The sequence below is a fragment of the Pelobates fuscus genome, chromosome 4 (assembly GCF_036172605.1).
Source record: "Pelobates fuscus isolate aPelFus1 chromosome 4, aPelFus1.pri, whole genome shotgun sequence".
Taxonomy (NCBI): domain Eukaryota; kingdom Metazoa; phylum Chordata; class Amphibia; order Anura; family Pelobatidae; genus Pelobates; species Pelobates fuscus.
The window spans coordinates 383,705,515-383,724,340 of NC_086320.1; the positions used below are offsets into that span (position 1 = coordinate 383,705,515).

Sequence of the window (18,826 nt, forward strand, 5' to 3'; positions counted from 1 at the left end):
ACAATCACAGTAACGTGTAAGGGATTTTATAGTAATAGAATGGGAACAATCACGGTAACGTGTAAGGAATTTTATAGTAATAGAATGGGAACAATCACGGTAACGTGTAAGGGATTTTATAGTAATAGAATAGGAACAATCACAGTAACGTGTAAGGGATTTTATAGTGATAGAATGGGAACAATCACAGTAACGTGTAAGGGATTTTATAGTAATAGAATGGGAACAATCACGGTAACGTGTAAGGGATTTTATAGTAATAGAATGGGAACAATCACGGTAACGTGTAAGGGATTTTATAGTAATAGAATAGGAACAATCACAGTAACGTGTAAGGGATTTTATAGTAATAGAATGGGAACAATCACGGTAACATGTAAGGGATTTTATAGTAATAGAATGGGAACAATCACAGTAACGTGTAAGGGATTATATAGTAATAGAATGGGAACAATCACGGTAACGTGTAAGGGATCTCATAGTAATAGAATGGGAACAATCACGGTAACGTGTAAGGGATTTTATAGTAATAGAATGGGAACAATCACGGTAACGTGTAAGGGATTTTATAGTAATAGAATGGGAACAATCACGGTAACGTGTAAGGGATTTTATAGTACTAGAATGGGAACAATCACGGTAACGTGTAAGGGATTTTATAGTAATAGAATGGGAACAATCACAGTAACGTGTAAGGGATTTTATAGTAATAGAATAGGAACAATCACGGTAACGTGTAAGGGATTTTATAGTAATAGAATGGGAACAATCACGGTAACGTGTAAGGGATTTTATAGTAATAGAATGGGAACAATCACGGTAACGTGTAAGGGATTTTATAGTAATAGAATAGGAACAATCACGGTAACGTGTAAGGGATTTTATAGTAATAGAATGGGAACAATCACGGTAACGTGTAAGGGATTATATAGTAATAGAATGGGAACAATCACGGTAACGTGTAAGGGACTTTATAGTAATAGAATGGGAACAATCACGGTAACGTGTAATGGATTTTATAGTAATAGAATGGGAACAATCACGGTAACGTGTAAGGGATTTTATAGTAATAGAATGGGAACAATCACGGTAACGTGTAAGGGATTTTATAGTAATAGAATGGGAACAATCACGGTATCGTGTAAGGGATTTTATAGTAATAGAATAGGAACAATCACAGTAACGTGTAAGGGATTTTATAGTAATAGAATGGGAACAATCACGGTAACGTGTAAGGGATTTTATAGTAATAGAATAGGAACAATCACAGTAACGTGTATGGGATTTTATAGTAATAGAATGGGAACAATCACGGTAACGTGTAAGGGATTTTATAGTAATAGAGTGGGAACAATCACGGTAACGTGTAAGGGATTATATAGTAATAGAATGGGAACAATCACGGTAACGTGTAAGGGATTTTATAGTAATAGAATGGGAACAATCACGGTAACGTGTAAGGGATTATATAGTAATAGAATGGGAACAATCACGGTAACGTGTAAGGGATTTTATAGTAATAGAATGGGAACAACCACGGTAACGTGTAAGGGATTATATAGTAATAGAATGGGAACAATCACGGTAACGTGTAAGGGATTTTATAGTAATAGAATGGGAACAATCACAGTAACGTGTAAGGGATTTTATAGTAATAGAATGGGAACAATCACGGTAACGTGTAAGGGATTTTATAGTAATAGAATGGGAACAATCACAGTAATGTGTAAGGGATTTTATAGTAATAGAATGGGAACAATCACGGTAACGTGTAAGGGATTTTATAGTGATAGAATAGGAACAATCACGGTAACGTGTAAGGGATTTTATAGTAATAGAATAGGAACAATCACAGTAACGTGTAAGGGATTTTATAGTAATAGAATGGGAACAATCACGGTAACGTGTAAGGGATTTTATAGTAATAGAATAGGAACAATCACAGTAACGTGTATGGGATTTTATAGTAATAGAATGGGAACAATCACGGTAACGTGTAAGGGATTTTATAGTAATAGAGTGGGAACAATCACGGTAACGTGTAAGGGATTATATAGTAATAGAATGGGAACAATCACGGTAACGTGTAAGGGATTTTATAGTAATAGAATGGGAACAATCACGGTAACGTGTAAGGGATTATATAGTAATAGAATGGGAACAATCACGGTAACGTGTAAGGGATTTTATAGTAATAGAATGGGAACAATCACGGTAACGTGTAAGGGATTATATAGTAATAGAATGGGAACAATCACGGTAACGTGTAAGGGATTTTATAGTAATAGAATGGGAACAATCACAGTAACGTGTAAGGGATTTTATAGTAATAGAATGGGAACAATCACGGTAACGTGTAAGGGATTTTATAGTAATAGAATGGGAACAATCACAGTAATGTGTAAGGGATTTTATAGTAATAGAATGGGAACAATCACGGTAACGTGTAAGGGATTTTATAGTAATAGAATAGGAACAATCACGGTAACGTGTAAGGGATTTTATAGTAATAGAATGGGAACAATCACGGTAACGTGTAAGGGATTTTATAGTAATAGAATAGGAACAATCACGGTAACATGTAAGGGATTTTATAGTAATAGAATGGGAACAATCACGGTAACGTGTAAGGGATTTTATAGTAATAGAGTGGGAACAATCACAGTAATGTGTAAGGGATTTTATAGTAATAGAATAGGAACAATCACGGTAACGTGTAAGGGATTTTATAGTAATAGAATGGGAACAATCACGGTAACGTGTAAGGGATTTTATAGTAATAGAATGGGAACAATCACGGTAACGTGTAAGGGATTTTATAGTAATAGAGTGGGAACAATCACGGTAACGTGTAAGGGATTTTATAGTAATAGAATAGGAACAATCACGGTAACGTGTAAGGGATTTTATAGTAATAGAATGGGAACAATCACGGTAACGTGTAAGGGATTTTATAGTAATAGAATGGGAACAATCACGGTAACGTGTAAGGGATTTTATAGTAATAGAATGGGAACAATCACAGTAACGTGTAAGGGATTTTATAGTAATAGAATGGGAACAATCACGGTAACGTGTAAGGGATTTTATAGTAATTGAATGGGAACAATCACGGTAACGTGTAAGGGGTTATATAGTAATAGAATGGGAACAATCACAGTAACGTGTAAGGGATTTTATAGTAATAGAATGGGAACAATCACGGTATCGTGTAAGGGATTTTATAGTAATAGAATAGGAACAATCACAGTAACGTGTAAGGGATTTTATAGTAATAGAATGGGAACAATCACGGTAACGTGTAAGGGATTTTATAGTAATAGAATAGGAACAATCACGGTAACGTGTAAGGGATTTTATAGTAATAGAATGGGAACAATCACGGTAACGTGTAAGGGATTTTATAGTAATAGAGTGGGAACAATCACGGTAACGTGTAAGGGATTATATAGTAATAGAATGGGAACAATCACGGTAACGTGGAAGGGATCTTATAGTAATAGAATGGGAACAATCACGGTAACGTGTAAGGGATTATATAGTAATAGAATGGGAACAATCACGGTAACGTGTAAAGCATTTTATAGTAATAGAATGGGAACAATCACGGTAACGTGTAAAGCATTTTATAGTAATAGAATGGGAACAATCACGGTAACGTGTAAGGGATTATATAGTAATAGAATGGGAACAATCACGGTAACGTGTAAGGGATTTTATAGTAATAGAATGGGAACAATCACAGTAACATGTAAGGGATTTTATAGTAATAGAATAGGAACAATCACGGTAACGTGTAAGGGATTTTATAGTAATAGAATGGGAACAATCACGGTAACGTGTAAGGGATTTTATAGTAATAGAATGGGAACAATCACGGTAACGTGTAAGGGATTTTATAGTGATAGAATGGGAACAATCACGGTAACGTGTAAGGGATTTTATAGTGATAGAATGGGAACAATCACGGTAACGTGTAAGGGATTTTATAGTAATAGAATAGGAACAATCACGGTAACGTGTAAGGGATTTTATAGTAATAGAATGGGAACAATCACGGTAACGTGTAAGGGATTTTATAGTAATAGAATGTGAACAATCACGGTAACGTGTAAGGGATTTTATAGTAATAGAATGGGAACAATCACGGTAACGTGTAATGGATTTTATAGTAATAGAATGGGAACAATCACAGTAACGTGTAAGGGATTATATAGTAATAGAATGGGAACAATCACGGTAACGTGTAAGGGATTTCATAGTAATAGAATGGGAACAATCACGGTAACGTGTAAGGGATTTTATAGTAATAGAATGGGAACAATCACGGTAACGTGTAAGGGATTTTATAGTAATAGAATAGGAACAATCACAGTAACGTGTAAGGGATTTTATAGTAATAGAATGGGAACAATCACAGTAACGTGTAAGGGATTTTATAGTAATAGAATGGGAACAATCACAGTAACGTGTAAGGGATTTTATAGTAATAGAATGGGAACAATCACAGTAACGTGTAAGGGATTTTATAGTAATAGAATGGGAACAATCACGGTAACGTGTAAGGGATTATATAGTAATAGAATGGGAACAATCACGGTAACGTGTAAGGGATTATATAGTAATAGAATGGGAACAATCACGGTAACGTGTAAGGGATTTTATAGTAATAGAATGGGAACAATCACGGTAACGTGTAAGGGATTTTATAGTAATAGAATGGGAACAATCACGGTAACGTGTAAGGGATTTTATAGTAATAGAATGGGAACAATCACGGTAACGTGTAAGGGATTTTATAGTAATAGAATGGGAACAATCACGGTAACGTGTAAGGGATTTTATAGTAATAGAATGTGAACAATCACGGTAACGTGTAAGGGATCTCATAGTAATAGAATGGGAACAATCACGGTAACGTGTAAGGGATTTTATAGTAATAGAATGGGAACAATCACAGTAACGTGTAAGGGATTTTATAGTAATAGAATGGGAACAATCACGGTAACGTGTAAGGGATTTTATAGTAATAGAATAGGAACAATCACGGTAACGTGTAAGGGATTTTATAGTAATAGAATGGGAACAATCACAGGTTACACTGTACTGAGGATCTGTGGATGAAAAGTGAAGTTTCCCCACACTAAAGGTCCAAATGAAGACATATTGGCAGCGAAAAAAGCCCGTGCAATGGCCACATAGCACTCCCTGTTATGCCTGCTCTTTCACAGGATGCAAGTAGAAAAAGTAGAAATTCTGGAATGATTAGAAATGCTTTTTCTTTAAAGGCAGTGTCGACAGATTAGCTGAGCTCTAGGTGCGGTATTTGTAATTTATCTTTTTGTCAGTGAAGTCTTTCTAACCATCAACAAGTGACTGCTGATCGTGCTGAGGTCATTGTGATTCTATGAAATCTGGAGAAGTGTCATTGTGGAGTTATATTTAATGCAGATTAAGATAGAAGATGGAAAATGGTAGAATTTGGTTTATGGGGTGGTGGAAAAAAACAACAGCATATCAAACAAAGCTTTGGAATTAGCACAAAAACTACAGTAGTCCCTTTTTTTTATAAAAATATAATGAACTTGAATTAATCCTTGTACCTGGCTTGCAGCCAATTCGTTTTAGAGCATGTATTTTATGCTACAGAGATTGTTTTATGTGTTTAATGTTTTGTAATTTTGTCAAAAATGATTTTTTTTCCTGTAAAGGAAATGAATAAAGATTATATATATATATAAAACAGCTAAATTAGACTGTAAGCTCCTTTGAACAGGGCCTTCTTCACATCTTGTTTCAGTTAACATATTTTTGTTTGTCAAGTTACTGGATAAAGAGATGCAGATTTCTACATTTCATTTTATATTTCACACCTCAAACATACATAAGGGATAAAAAGTAAACATAACATTGAATCCTGCAGAGTTAACTCTATGGTTTATTCCAGTTTTTGTTTATTTCCTGATTAAATTTGATGTCTGGAAACAGCTCAGCTCATATACAATAAAAAATGTATCGGTGTAGTTCTCTTTGCATAAGAAAATGTTTATTAACGTGAAAGAATATTGGGGAATTTTGATATGTAGATATTTCTCACATGTAGCCGCATTTAATATTAGTTTGATTAATTTATCAGTTAACCTATCCTGTAATTTAGCGATATACTTGTGCCGTGTGTAATAACCTGTCTGGTCTCCTCCCGCAGTACGTCGGGCTGCCCGTGGCATATATACAGCAGGTGTTGGTAAAGGCGGTGGTTTCTCCGTGGGATAAGAATTTTCTTGCCGTGGATGTATTTCGATCTCCGCTTTCACGAGTCTTTCCATTGGTGGAGGAGATAAGGAACCACATGCTAAAAGAGAGGTATTAATATACTTTTTCAACTGAAAATTGGCAGTAACATTTAATTTATTTCCCTATTGGTTCCTTGTGTAAGTGATATGAAAAACAGCATAATGTAAATCATCAATACTCAGTCTTGAACAATGTAATGCTGGCTTTTATCTGGGCAGATCTATTCCGGTTTTCACTGATATTACTGAAAAATTTGAGACATTTAATTTTAAAAAATAGTTATTGGCATATTAATAGCATTTTTTTAATAAAGGAACACTATACAAACCTGTATTCCTGACACTAGAGTCATGAAGTGGCTGTTTAGGTGACCGGCCTCTCTCTGTTCCAGTAAAAACGTGATTTTACTCACCTTCTCTGAAAAGGCAGTGTTTACAGTGCTGAAATTGCAGGGACTATAGATACCAGAACCACTGCATTATGCTGTAGTTGTTTGGTGACTATAGTGTTACTTTAACACAATATACCTAACCTCTTGTGACCGTCTTTTCATGGACAACCACCTATACCTGCTTTTCTTTTTGCCTTAGATCGAGTGAGAAGAGCTTGGAGCATGTGTGTCTTCAGGTGACCGACCTCTTGCCGGGTTTAAAGAAGCTCAGGGAGAAGCTGCCTGAGCATGGCTGCCTCTTGCTGTCCCCAGGCAACTTCTGGCAGAACAGCCAAGAGCACTTCAGCAATGACCCAGACATCATTAAAACTGTCCAACAACATGAGCCTAAAACTCTGCAGACCTCTGCCACATTGAAAGGTAGGAATGGCCCGCCATGTGTCCTTGCAGGAAACAGAAAGCTATCCGAGAATGGGGGGGACATGTCACTAGTGCATTCTCTAGTAGGAACCAAGTGTTTGTAGTGGACCATACCAAGGTTGCTGTGTTTAACTCTTTGACCCTGGATTTTTATGTCACATATTTTCATTTTCCCCCCCCAGATTTGCTATTTGGGGTGCCAGGGAAGCAGAGTGGAGTCAGTTTGTACAACCGTAAGAGGATTGTGTCTTATACTGTCACCATTGCATTTCAAAAATATGACGCCAGGTAAGTGGGATTCACTGAGGTTAGTCACATTTATATGCTGTGTGAGAGTTTAACTATTATTCCATCCATGCCAAGCAGTAAATCTACTGTTCTCTTCCAATAAAAGGACACTATAGTCACCAAAACAACATTAGCTTAATGAAATAGATTTGGCTCAATTCTCTGCCATTTAGGAGTTAAAGCATTTTGTTGATACAGCCCTTGTCCCACCTCCCTGCATGTGTCTTGTACAGCCTTCCTAAATACTTCCTGGTAAAGAGTCATCTAATGTTTACACTTCCTTTATTGCACAGTCTGTTTAATTTAGAATTTTTTATCTCCTGCTTTAATAGCTTGCTAAATTCTGCTGAAGCTTCCTGTGTGTGATTAACACTCAAATTACAGAGCTGGAGATAAAAATTAAATATGAAATCATTTTTTTTCCTGCAGGCTGTATGAGTCACAGCCATGGGAGGTGTGGCTAGGGCTGCATAAACAGAAACAAAAGTTTAAGTTGATTTTAAACAAAATACATATATTTTTATAGCGAGTGGACATAAACGGATGACAGAGAGTGGAGAACTTCTGGTAAATCTTCTTCCCCCCCTTCTAAAAGAGTTACACATACATGGAACAGGCCTCCATCAGAGGAGGCAGGCACTAGTAATCAAGATATTATCTAGCAGCAGCTGTCCATCATGAATAGGTTATAGATTTTGTGATAAGGATTCAGGTGTCACAGTCTACATGAGAGGTTTGTAACGGCTCTAGTTTTAGCTCCCATCAAGGCACTTTTCTACATCTCCCCCATTCTATGTAAAGTGGATAGATTTGTGGTTGTACAGTTATGTCTCTGTGTGTCCAATAGGAGACTCTGACACTAATAAAGGCCCAGATTAGAGAGTATTCCGCAGCATGTGAAATTGTGTAACATAGATTCCTATTACATACAATGGGTAGTACGGCTGCAGTGTTTGAATTCACTGTAACTCTGCCCAGTTAGATTGGTTGTACGACAGGAGTGGTCTCTGACAGTCACCACCATGCATGGTGCAGTAATATACTGAATAGTTCTATAATAGTCGGCTGTTTCATTAACCTCAGGTTTGTGTGTTTCTCTCCTAGATTCCTGAACAGTCTGAGAGTCCGTCTAAAGCAACTTCACCCCAACACCAACTGCACCCTGAAAGGAGAGAACATCGTCCATGTTCATTTTAAGGAAGAGATTGGGATTGCTGAGCTCATACCACTGGTCACCACGTACTTCATCCTGTTTGCCTATATCTACTTCTCTACCAGTGAGTAATTGGGGGTATCCCAGCCCCTGCCTGCAGCCCCCCACTGCCAAATAAAACACATTATGAGTATGGTTTCCCTAACATCTGGTATGCATTTTCATACAGGGGGCGTATACAGAGAGGGGGAGTGGATGTCTGTGTACATACAGAGAGGCGGAGTGGATGTCTGTGTACATACAGAGCGGTGGAGTGGATGTCTGTGTACATACAGAGAGGGGGAGTGGATGTCTGTGTACATACAGAGAGGGGGAGTGGATGTCTGTGTACATACAGAGAGGGGGAGTGGATGTCTGTGTACATACAGAGAGGGGGAGTGGATGTCTGTGTACATACAGAGAGGGGGAGTGGATGTCTGTGTACATACAGAGAGGGGGAGTGGATGTCTGTGTACATACAGAGAGGGGGAGTGGATGTCTGTGTACATACAGAGAGGGGGAGTGGATGTCTGTGTACATACAGAGAGGGGGAGTGGATGTCTGTGTACATACAGAGAGGGGGAGTGGATGTCTGTGTACATACAGAGAGGGGGAGTGGATGTTTGTGTACATACAGAGAGGGGGAGTGGATGTTTGTGTACATACAGAGAGGGGGAGTGGATGTCTGTACATACAGAGAGGGGGAGTGGATGTCTGTACATACAGAGAGGGGGAGTGGATGTCTGTGTACATACAGAGAGGGGGAGTGGATGTCTGTGTACATACAGAGAGGGGGAGTGGATGTCTGTGTACATACAGAGAGGGGGGGTGGATGTCTGTGTACATACAGAGAGGGGGAGTGGATGTCTGTGTACATACAGAGTGGGGGAGTGGATGTCTGTGTACATACAGAGTGGGGGAGTGGATGTCTGTGTACATACAGAGTGGGGGAGTGGATGTCTGTGTACATACAGAGAGGGGGAGTGGATGTCTGTGTACATACAGAGAGGCGGAGTGGATGTCTGTGTACATACAGAGAGGCGGAGTGGATGTCTGTGTACATACAGAGAGGCGGAGTGGATGTCTGTGTACATAAAGAGAGGGGGAGTGGATGTCTGTGTACATACAGAGAGGCGGAGTGGATGTCTGTGTACATACAGAGAGGCGGAGTGGATGTCTGTGTACATACAGAGAGGCGGAGTGGATGTCTGTGTACATACAGAGAGGCGGAGTGGATGTCTGTGTACATACAGAGAGGGGGAGTGGATGTTTGTGTACATACAGAGAGGGGGAGTGGATGTTTGTGTACATACAGAGAGGGGGAGTGGATGTCTGTGTACATACAGAGAGGGGGAGTGGATGTCTGTGTACATACAGAGTGGGGGAGTGGATGTCTGTGCACATACAGAGAGGGGCAGTGGATGTTTGTGTACATACAGAGCATGGGGGGGTAGAATTTCTGTGTACATACAGAGAGGCGGAGTGGATGTCTGTGTACATACAGAGAGGGGGAGTGGGTTTCTGTGTACATACAGAGAGGGGGAGTGGGTTTCTGTGTACATACAGAGAGGGGGAGTGGATGTCTGTGTACATACAGAGAGGCGGAGTGGATGTCTGTGTACATACAGAGAGGCGGAGTGGATGTCTGTGTACATACAGAGAGGCGGAGTGGGTTTCTGTGTACATACAGAGAGGGAGTGGGTTTCTCTGTACATACAGAGAGTGGGAGTGGGTTTCTCTGTACATACAGAGAGGCGGAGTGGATGTCTGTGTACATACAGAGAGGGGGAGTGGATGTCTGTGTACATACAGAGAGGCGGAGTGGGTTTCTGTGTACATACAGAGAGGGGGAGTGGGTTTCTCTGTACATACAGAGAGGCGGAGTGGATGTCTGTGTACATACAGAGAGGGGGAGTGGGTTTCTGTGTACATACAGAGAGGCGGAGTGGATGTCTGTGTACATACAGAGAGGGGGAGTGGGTTTCTGTGTACATACAGAGAGGGGGAGTGGGTTTCTCTGTACATACAGAGAGGCGGAGTGGATGTCTGTGTACATACAGAGAGGGGGAGTGGATGTCTGTGTACATACAGAGAGGGGGAGTGGATGTCTGTGTACATACAGAGAGGGGGAGTGGATGTCTCTGTACATACAGAGAGGCGGAGTGGATGTCTCTGTACATACAGAGAGGCGGAGTGGATGTCTGTGTACATACAGAGAGGCGGAGTGGATGTCTGTGTACATACAGAGAGGGGGAGTGGATGTCTGTGTACATACAGAGAGGGGGAGTGGATGTCTGTGTACATACAGAGAGGGGGAGTGGATGTCTGTGTACATACAGAGAGGGGGAGTGGATGTCTGTGTACATACAGAGAGGGGGAGTGGATGTCTGTGTACATACAGAGAGGGGGAGTGGATGTCTGTGTACATACAGAGAGGGGGAGTGGATGTCTGTGTACATACAGAGAGGGGGAGTGGATGTCTGTGTACATACAGAGAGGGGGAGTGGATGTCTGTGTACATACAGAGAGGGGGAGTGGATGTCTGTGTACATACAGAGAGGGGGAGTGGATGTCTGTGTACATACAGAGAGGGGGAGTGGATGTCTGTGTACATACAGAGAGGGGGAGTGGATGTCTGTGTACATACAGAGAGGGGGAGTGGATGTCTGTGTACATACAGAGAGGGGGAGTGGATGTCTGTGTACATACAGAGAGGGGGAGTGGATGTCTGTGTACATACAGGTAGGGGGAGTGGGTTTCTGTGTACATACAGAGAGGGGGAGTGGATGTCTGTGTACATACAGAGAGGCGGAGTGGATGTCTGTGTACATACAGAGAGGGGGAGTGGATGTCTGTGTACATACAGAGAGGCGGAGTGGATGTCTGTGTACATACAGAGAGGGGGAGTGGATGTCTGTGTACATACAGAGAGGCGGAGTGGATGTCTGTGTACATACAGAGAGGGGGAGTGGATGTCTGTGTACATACAGAGAGGGGGAGTGGATGTCTGTGTACATACAGAGAGGGGGAGTGGATGTCTGTGTACATACAGAGAGGGGGAGTGGATGTCTGTGTACATACAGAGAGGGGGAGTGGATGTCTGTGTACATACAGAGAGGGGGAGTGGGTTTCTGTGTACATACAGAGAGGGGGAGTGGATGTCTGTGTACATACAGAGAGGGGGAGTGGATGTCTGTGTACATACAGAGAGGGGGAGTGGATGTCTGTGTACATACAGAGAGGCGGAGTGGATGTCTGTGTACATACAGAGAGGGGGAGTGGATGTCTGTGTACATACAGAGAGGGGGAGTGGATGTCTGTGTACATACAGAGAGGGGGAGTGGATGTCTGTGTACATACAGAGAGGGGGAGTGGGTTTCTGTGTACATACAGAGAGGGGGAGTGGATGTCTGTGTACATACAGAGAGGCGGAGTGGATGTCTGTGTACATACAGAGAGGCGGAGTGGATGTCTGTGTACATACAGAGAGGGGGAGTGGGTTTCTGTGTACATACAGAGAGGGGGGGTGGGTTTCTGTTAACTAGCTTTATGTTGGTTCCCTTTTTATTATGTCCTCCTTCAATAAACAGCCCATGCCATCTCCTCTCTTCCACAACATGACGATCCCACGTGATTTCCTATTTAACATGCTAGTTTTATTTTTTTTCCAGTCTCTCATCTGAGATTGTTTTCCATGTAAGAGTTATGATTTGGTCAGATGTTACAAGTGAGACATTCAGAATACCAGTGACATCATTGTTTCTCTAAGATATGGCATAGCTGCCAAGCAACATGCTAAACAACTCCTCCAAAATGCAATAAGAGAGAGACTAGATATTCAATCCTCTTCACCTAGATGTGATGTGCTATACACATTTGTAGAATTCATAACACAGTAATATAAATATATATAATGCTTTTCTTTAAATTAGTTTTTGTTTTTTTTAACTAAAGCTTAGGTAGTATTTTATTCTGATGATTTCCTATTTAAACACCAAATGTCAATCTTGTAGAAGACATTGACCAAACTGTTCCTTTTAATAGTGAACTAATTCTCCATATTTCCAGGCCCTGCTTTTATTTAATGACAAGAATACTGCATTCAATTATTAAGTAAAATCAACTTGAGAACATAAGTTGAATACCAGGGAAATAGCAGTTATGACTTTCTGACTCCCCCCCCCCATTTCCAACCAGTAACACAAAACACAATGAGGCTGTTTGTTTTTATAAAAGAGATTGCAGTTCATAGGAAGTTTACCACTTTTAACCCTTTCAGAGCCAGGCAGGCCATGTTCCATCACAGATTTACCGAACACTGTAGATTTCATTGGGCATTGTGTGGATAACTGCAAACTGAAACAACTGATGGCCGTTGGTGCAGTAGCACAGCAGATAAATAATTTGCAGACAAGCTCAGGGTTTGTGGTAGCAGAATAGTAGATCAGGAAAAAAGGACTGTTCATGGCAATCTAGGACAGGTATAACAACAACATATGTGAGACAGTGCTAGATACCTGATCTAAAATGGTAAGGTTAGCACTCCCAAAAAAGGGATCTTTCGAAAAAACCCTTTAACCCCTTAAGGACACATGACGTGTGTGACACGTCATTATTCCTTTTTATTCCAGAAGTTTGGTCCATAAGGGGTTAAAACAATCAGAAGTTAAAAACTAACAGAAGGTTGTAGGGTGCGCCAAAATAGAGTATCTGCAAATTATAAACACAAATACACAGAACACATGTAACCACAATTCATAAATAGACGTATGATGGCATACCAGGTATCCAGATACAGTTTAAGGCACAGTTTAAAAAACGGTCGTCCTTCTGGTAACTGATTTCTATATGACGCTCTTTTTAGTTTGCCCTTGACTTTGTGACAGCGTATGAAAGAGATCCGAAAACAAAAAGAACCAAAAGTGCAATAGGTTGCTCAACTGTATCACAGATGACCCTAAAGTCCAATTTTCAACTCGCATTAGGTGGAGCTAAAACGAGCTCTAGGTAAAACAGCATAAAGTGGTATTTAAAATCCTCACTTGTAGGATATCTCTCTGGCAACTGTTCACAGCAGGGTAACAGTGGGCACTAAAATGGCAGATGAAATTTAATGTAAAGAGAAATGCAAAGTTATGCACTTAGGGGTAACGAATTCACAAGAACCTTACATCCTAAATGGTAGTGAATTAGGGATAACAACACAGGAGAAGGATTTGGGAATTGTTATAGACAACAAATTAGGCAGCAATATGCAATGTCAATCTGCAGTTGCTAAGGCCAGAAGCTTTTGCCATGTATAACTAGGGGCATAAATTATCGGGATGAAAATATAATTTTGCCTCTTTATAAATCGCTGGTAAGACCACACCTTGGATATGCTGTGCAATTTTGGGCACCTGTTCTAAAGAAAGATATCATAGCACTAGAAAAAGTGCAGAGACGAGCTTCAAAATTGATAAAAGGAATGGAGCATTTTAGTTATGAAGAAAGGTTAAAAAATGTAAATCTCTCTAGTTTGGAAAAACAACACCTCAGAGGGGATATGATAACATTATACAAATATATTCTGTGCCAGTACAAACCATTATCTGGAAATCTATTCATAAACAGGATTATACATAGGACACAAGGTCACACATTTAGGCTGGGAAAAGGAGATTTCATCTAAGGCAAAGAAAAGTTTTGTTTTTTTTTTACAGTAAGAGCAATAAGGATATGGAATTATCTGCCTGAAGAGGTGGTTTTATCAGAGTCCATACAGATGTTTAAACAGAAATTGGATAAATACTTCCAAAAATGTAACATACAGGGATATAATTTCTAATTAATGGGGTAATAGCTGCTTGATCCAAGGAGACATCTGACTGCTATTTTGGGGACAAGAAGGAATTTTTTCCTAGTTTGTTGCAAAATTGGAAGCGCTTCAGACTGGGTTTTTTGCCTTTTTTTTTGTATCAACAGCAAAAACATATGTGAGGAAGGCTGAACTTGATGGACGCAAGTTTCTTTTCAGCTATGTAACTATATAAGATGTAAAACTAATATTTGGGGAAATCATTTTCATCTTTTATTTATACTTACCCGTATGGAGAGCACTATTATTTCTTTTGTTTTATCTTATATGGTCCCACTCACAGTTACCGTGTTGTGAACTCTTGCCAGAGGGATATCCTATGAATGGGGTTTTTAAATACCACTATATGCTGTTTTACCTAGAGCCGGTTTTAGCTCCACCTAATGTAAGTTGAAAATTGGACTTTAGTGTCGTCTGTGATACAGTTGAGCGACATTTTGCACTGATTTGGTGAAGGCCCACCCAAGAGCATCATACAGAAATCAGTTATCAGAAGGACTCCCAGATTTGTAACTGTGACATTATAAATTATGGTTACATTTGTTCCTTGTATTTGTGTTTATAATTTAGAGATACTCTAGTTTGGTGCACTTTTTATTTCAGTTGTTTTTTATGTTATGGTTGTGATTGCACACTGTTTTATTGCAGAGTGGAGCGGTCTCGATTTTGGAAAGGGCAGTCTGTGCCCTTTTCAGAGGATGTGTTAAGTAAGATGTAGAGCACTTGCAATGTATATCACGCTATTAATCTTTACACATACTTTGTACGTGAACTAATTGTCTGCTTACTATGGATTCCTTCAGGAAAGATCGACCTTGTGAAATCTAAGTGGGGTCTGGCACTGGCTGCCGTGGTGACAGTTCTAAGCTCCTTGCTGATGTCTGTTGGCCTGTGCACCCTCTTTGGACTGACACCAACTCTCAATGGCGGGTAGGTAGCCTAATGATACAAAGTGAGGAAAACTTCAGACTGGTGTTTAATTTTTCTTAATACATTATGAAAATGTTACATTTAAAAAAAAAAAATCAAAAACAAAATGGATCCAGTGTTTTCTGCCAATCTCAAGGACCTGCAGAGTCCAGGGTATGGCCAATTCTGGTTCTCCTGTTATTAGTTTCCACTGGGAATTGCGTATCCTATAAACTCTGCTTCCACAGGGTCAATGAAATATGGAGTGCAAAAAACTTTCATATAATAAAAAAAAAACATGAAGGAAAATATTTGCAAAGTAATAGCTGGTCAGCTGCATGTTAATGGGATCTCCTAAACTGGAGAATTGTGCTAGTTATAAGGCATTATTCAGATAAAGCAGCGGTTATGCTATTTGTTATTGTCTTTTTTTCTTCTTATTATTTTATTTGATATCGTGTGAAGTTTGTCAAACAATGTTATGGAATAATTCATTGTATTGAACTTTACACTTACAGAAGCAAAGTAACTTTACAAAGAACGGCCTGTGCCATCTTTTAATGAGAACTTGTAGAGCATTGCTCCCCATTGCTATCTGAGGACAAAGCATGATTGGGACTGATTGAGCATAGGGTCTCAAAGAGCCTGGGAACTTAAACCACTTTCTTAGGGAGATTGGGAAACAACAACCTATCTCTTCCTTCAATATGAAAGACGTAATGTCCTGCTTATATTAAAGACAATGGCTAAACAGTTTGGAAAATAACATCACGTGAATACTGCACTCCAACATCTCCCCTACAGAGGTACACAATGATGGAGACATCTCTCTGCTCTCACTAGACTTCCAAGGATGCTACCCAGTAGGGCCTTTTAAAATGTTTAACACCAGGACCCTTTAAAGCCAGGTTACGCTACTTGCGAATAATAAAGTTCTTTACTTGAAGTTTGTATAAAGCATTTAATCTTGCATTGCTGAACATATAAACTTGGAGAGTCTGGTATAAACATAGTACAGTACAGAGTTTGTAATAGACATAGGTAGCTGCCTCCTAGAGTTACTGTATTTCTATTGATTTCTGTATTTTTTTTTTTGTGAGTTGATGTCATTTTACCCGCTTTGCCCCTGTCTACCCAGAGAGATCTTCCCATACCTCGTAGTGGTCATTGGTCTTGAAAATGTGTTGGTTTTGACCAAATCTGTGGTATCGACTCCTGTGGATCTTGAGGTCAAACTCCGCATCGCTCAGGGTGAGTGAGCTTGCCAGTTGGCTTTCTTTCCAGGAGCTTCCAGGATTGGCTGCTAATGTCGCTGTGTTTGTCTGTAGGGCTAAGCAACGAGAGCTGGTCTATAATGAAGAACATGGCCACTGAGCTTGGAATCATTCTCATTGGATATTTCACCCTGGTGCCAGCCATCCAGGTGGGTTTATCTTCTGGGACAAAGGCAGGTGCCATGGATTGTTCCAGTTTTAAACTATCCTCTCTCTACAAACGTATATATTGTGAGATATGTTCACTATCAGTAAACATGGTTTGGTAATATTCTGTGAATATAAGTTAAGGTGGAATTTATTGATTTTGAAAAATTGCATTTATTTCCAACATTACCCAGACTGCAGCGGGAGCTCTGTATTCGTTCTCTGTTTGCCATACGCCATGTCACATACTGCCAATCTCTGTCTTTACTATAGGAGTTCTGTCTGTTTGCCGTTGTTGGGCTGGTGTCGGACTTCTTTCTGCAGATGCTGTTCTTCACTACGGTTCTTTCTATTGACATTCGGAGGATGGAGGTTAGTACCAACTAAGGTCCCCTCCACCTGAATGATGGAGTTAATATTGTGATTTGGTCCTTTAACAAACAGTGAAATAGAGACTGTGCGTGTGTGTGTTTCGTGTGTATATATGTGTTTATAAATGGGGGAGTTCAGCATACTGCCGGGTTAGTGTAGAGATGCAATGAATGTAGCATACTGCTTAGTTGTGATAAATACTAATGTCTTCTCTGTAGCTGGCTGACTTGAACAAGCGGATGCCAGCTGAGGCATGCATGCCCTCTGGGAAAGTGGTGTCACGAACTCAGAGCTACGAGCGCCAGCAAGCACTGCGACGTACGACACCACACACCATCACTTTGCAACCTTCATCCTTCCGGAATCTGCGGCTGCCCAAGCGACTACGCCTCATCTACTTCTTCGCCAGAACCCGTCTAGCCCAGAGAATTATCATGGTACGATCAAGGTCTGACATTAGGTGGCATGATATAGTTTGGGCAGCAGCAACAGCATGGCTTAAGCTTCTAGCTTGTCACATGGAGGCTTTGTTAGAACGGACAGCCCCACATATTGACACTAAAACAGTTAGCCAAGGGTAATTCATTTATTCATTACCTAGACATATTATAGAACATATTAATAAAGTAATACATTTGTGATGTAATTGGTGTATCATTCTGACTGGTTAGAATTAACGTTTCTGTTCATAAAGACTTTGACCTACCCAGAGTTCAGGTCAGTAGTTTGAAGTCAGAGAGCGCCATCTTGAAAATGGATTCCGTTTATACAAAATGGTGATGAATTACTGAATATCAAATCGTACTATATCAGCTAGTATTGTCTTAACTCTATTATCCATGACTGTAGTTTATCAGCAGGTGTAAATCACCTTATTTAGAGGCTTAAAATAACTTCGGAGTCAATCTGTAAAATGTGTATAGGGCACAAAATAGCACCTGATGAACTAGAAGTGGTGTTTCAGTTTAATAATAGCTGAGAGGAATTGAACATTCCATTGTATAATAAGATGTGTTCCATATTTTATCTTTTTTTCTTTATTTAGGCAGGAACGGTAGTCTGGATTGGCATCCTTTTGTACACTGACCCTGCCGGGTTACGCACTTACTTGACGGTTCAGGTCACCGAGCAGAGCCCACTCAGCGGAGAGGTCATTCCTCCTCTCCCAGTGCCAGTCCTTCCTGCTTCCGACCCCCAGAATCCCCTCTCAGTCTTCCCCACCAGCTCCTCCCAGCTGCTGGAGAACCAGTCACAACAGAGGGACCGCAAGGAGATGCTGGAGGTGCTAATGGACCATCTGGAAGGGAGCCCTGCTGAGTGGGTAGAGAGCTCATCCAGGGATCAGAGGGAAGTGAGAGCAGAGATTAAGGAAGACAGAGGACACACCGAGGTCACCTGGGGACCAGAAGATGAGGAGACCTGGAGAAAACTGTCATTCAGACACTGGCCCACACTCTTCAGTTACTATAACATCACCCTGGCCAAAAAGTAAGGGTCTAAGATGAATGAACAAACCCTCTCAGACTGTGCTAAACGTCTAATAGAAGATAGATAAATCATTTAGAAAGTCATTTGTATCAGGAGCAATGTAAAGCATGTCGCTGTCTTCTCTCATGTCTCTGCTCCGTCACTCTCTGTCCTCTTCATCTCTTTCTTTCTCATTTCGTTCTGTCTGTTTCTTC

The 18,826-nt window shown here is 40.3% G+C and overlaps 1 protein-coding gene across 1 annotated transcript in view; it reads left to right on the plus strand.

Moving 5' to 3' along the window:
* SCAP (SREBF chaperone) overlaps positions 1-18,826 on the plus strand; it is a 114,334-nt gene that overhangs the window by 73,304 nt on the left and 22,204 nt on the right. Inside the window, exons 4-13 of the mRNA XM_063452861.1 lie at positions 6,206-6,363; positions 6,885-7,105; positions 7,288-7,393; positions 8,498-8,670; positions 15,246-15,372; positions 16,490-16,602; positions 16,680-16,774; positions 17,046-17,144; positions 17,363-17,581; positions 18,190-18,632. Coding sequence (XP_063308931.1) covers positions 6,206-6,363; positions 6,885-7,105; positions 7,288-7,393; positions 8,498-8,670; positions 15,246-15,372; positions 16,490-16,602; positions 16,680-16,774; positions 17,046-17,144; positions 17,363-17,581; positions 18,190-18,632 — 1,754 coding nt within the window. The remainder of the gene's footprint in view (positions 1-6,205; positions 6,364-6,884; positions 7,106-7,287; positions 7,394-8,497; positions 8,671-15,245; positions 15,373-16,489; positions 16,603-16,679; positions 16,775-17,045; positions 17,145-17,362; positions 17,582-18,189; positions 18,633-18,826) is intronic.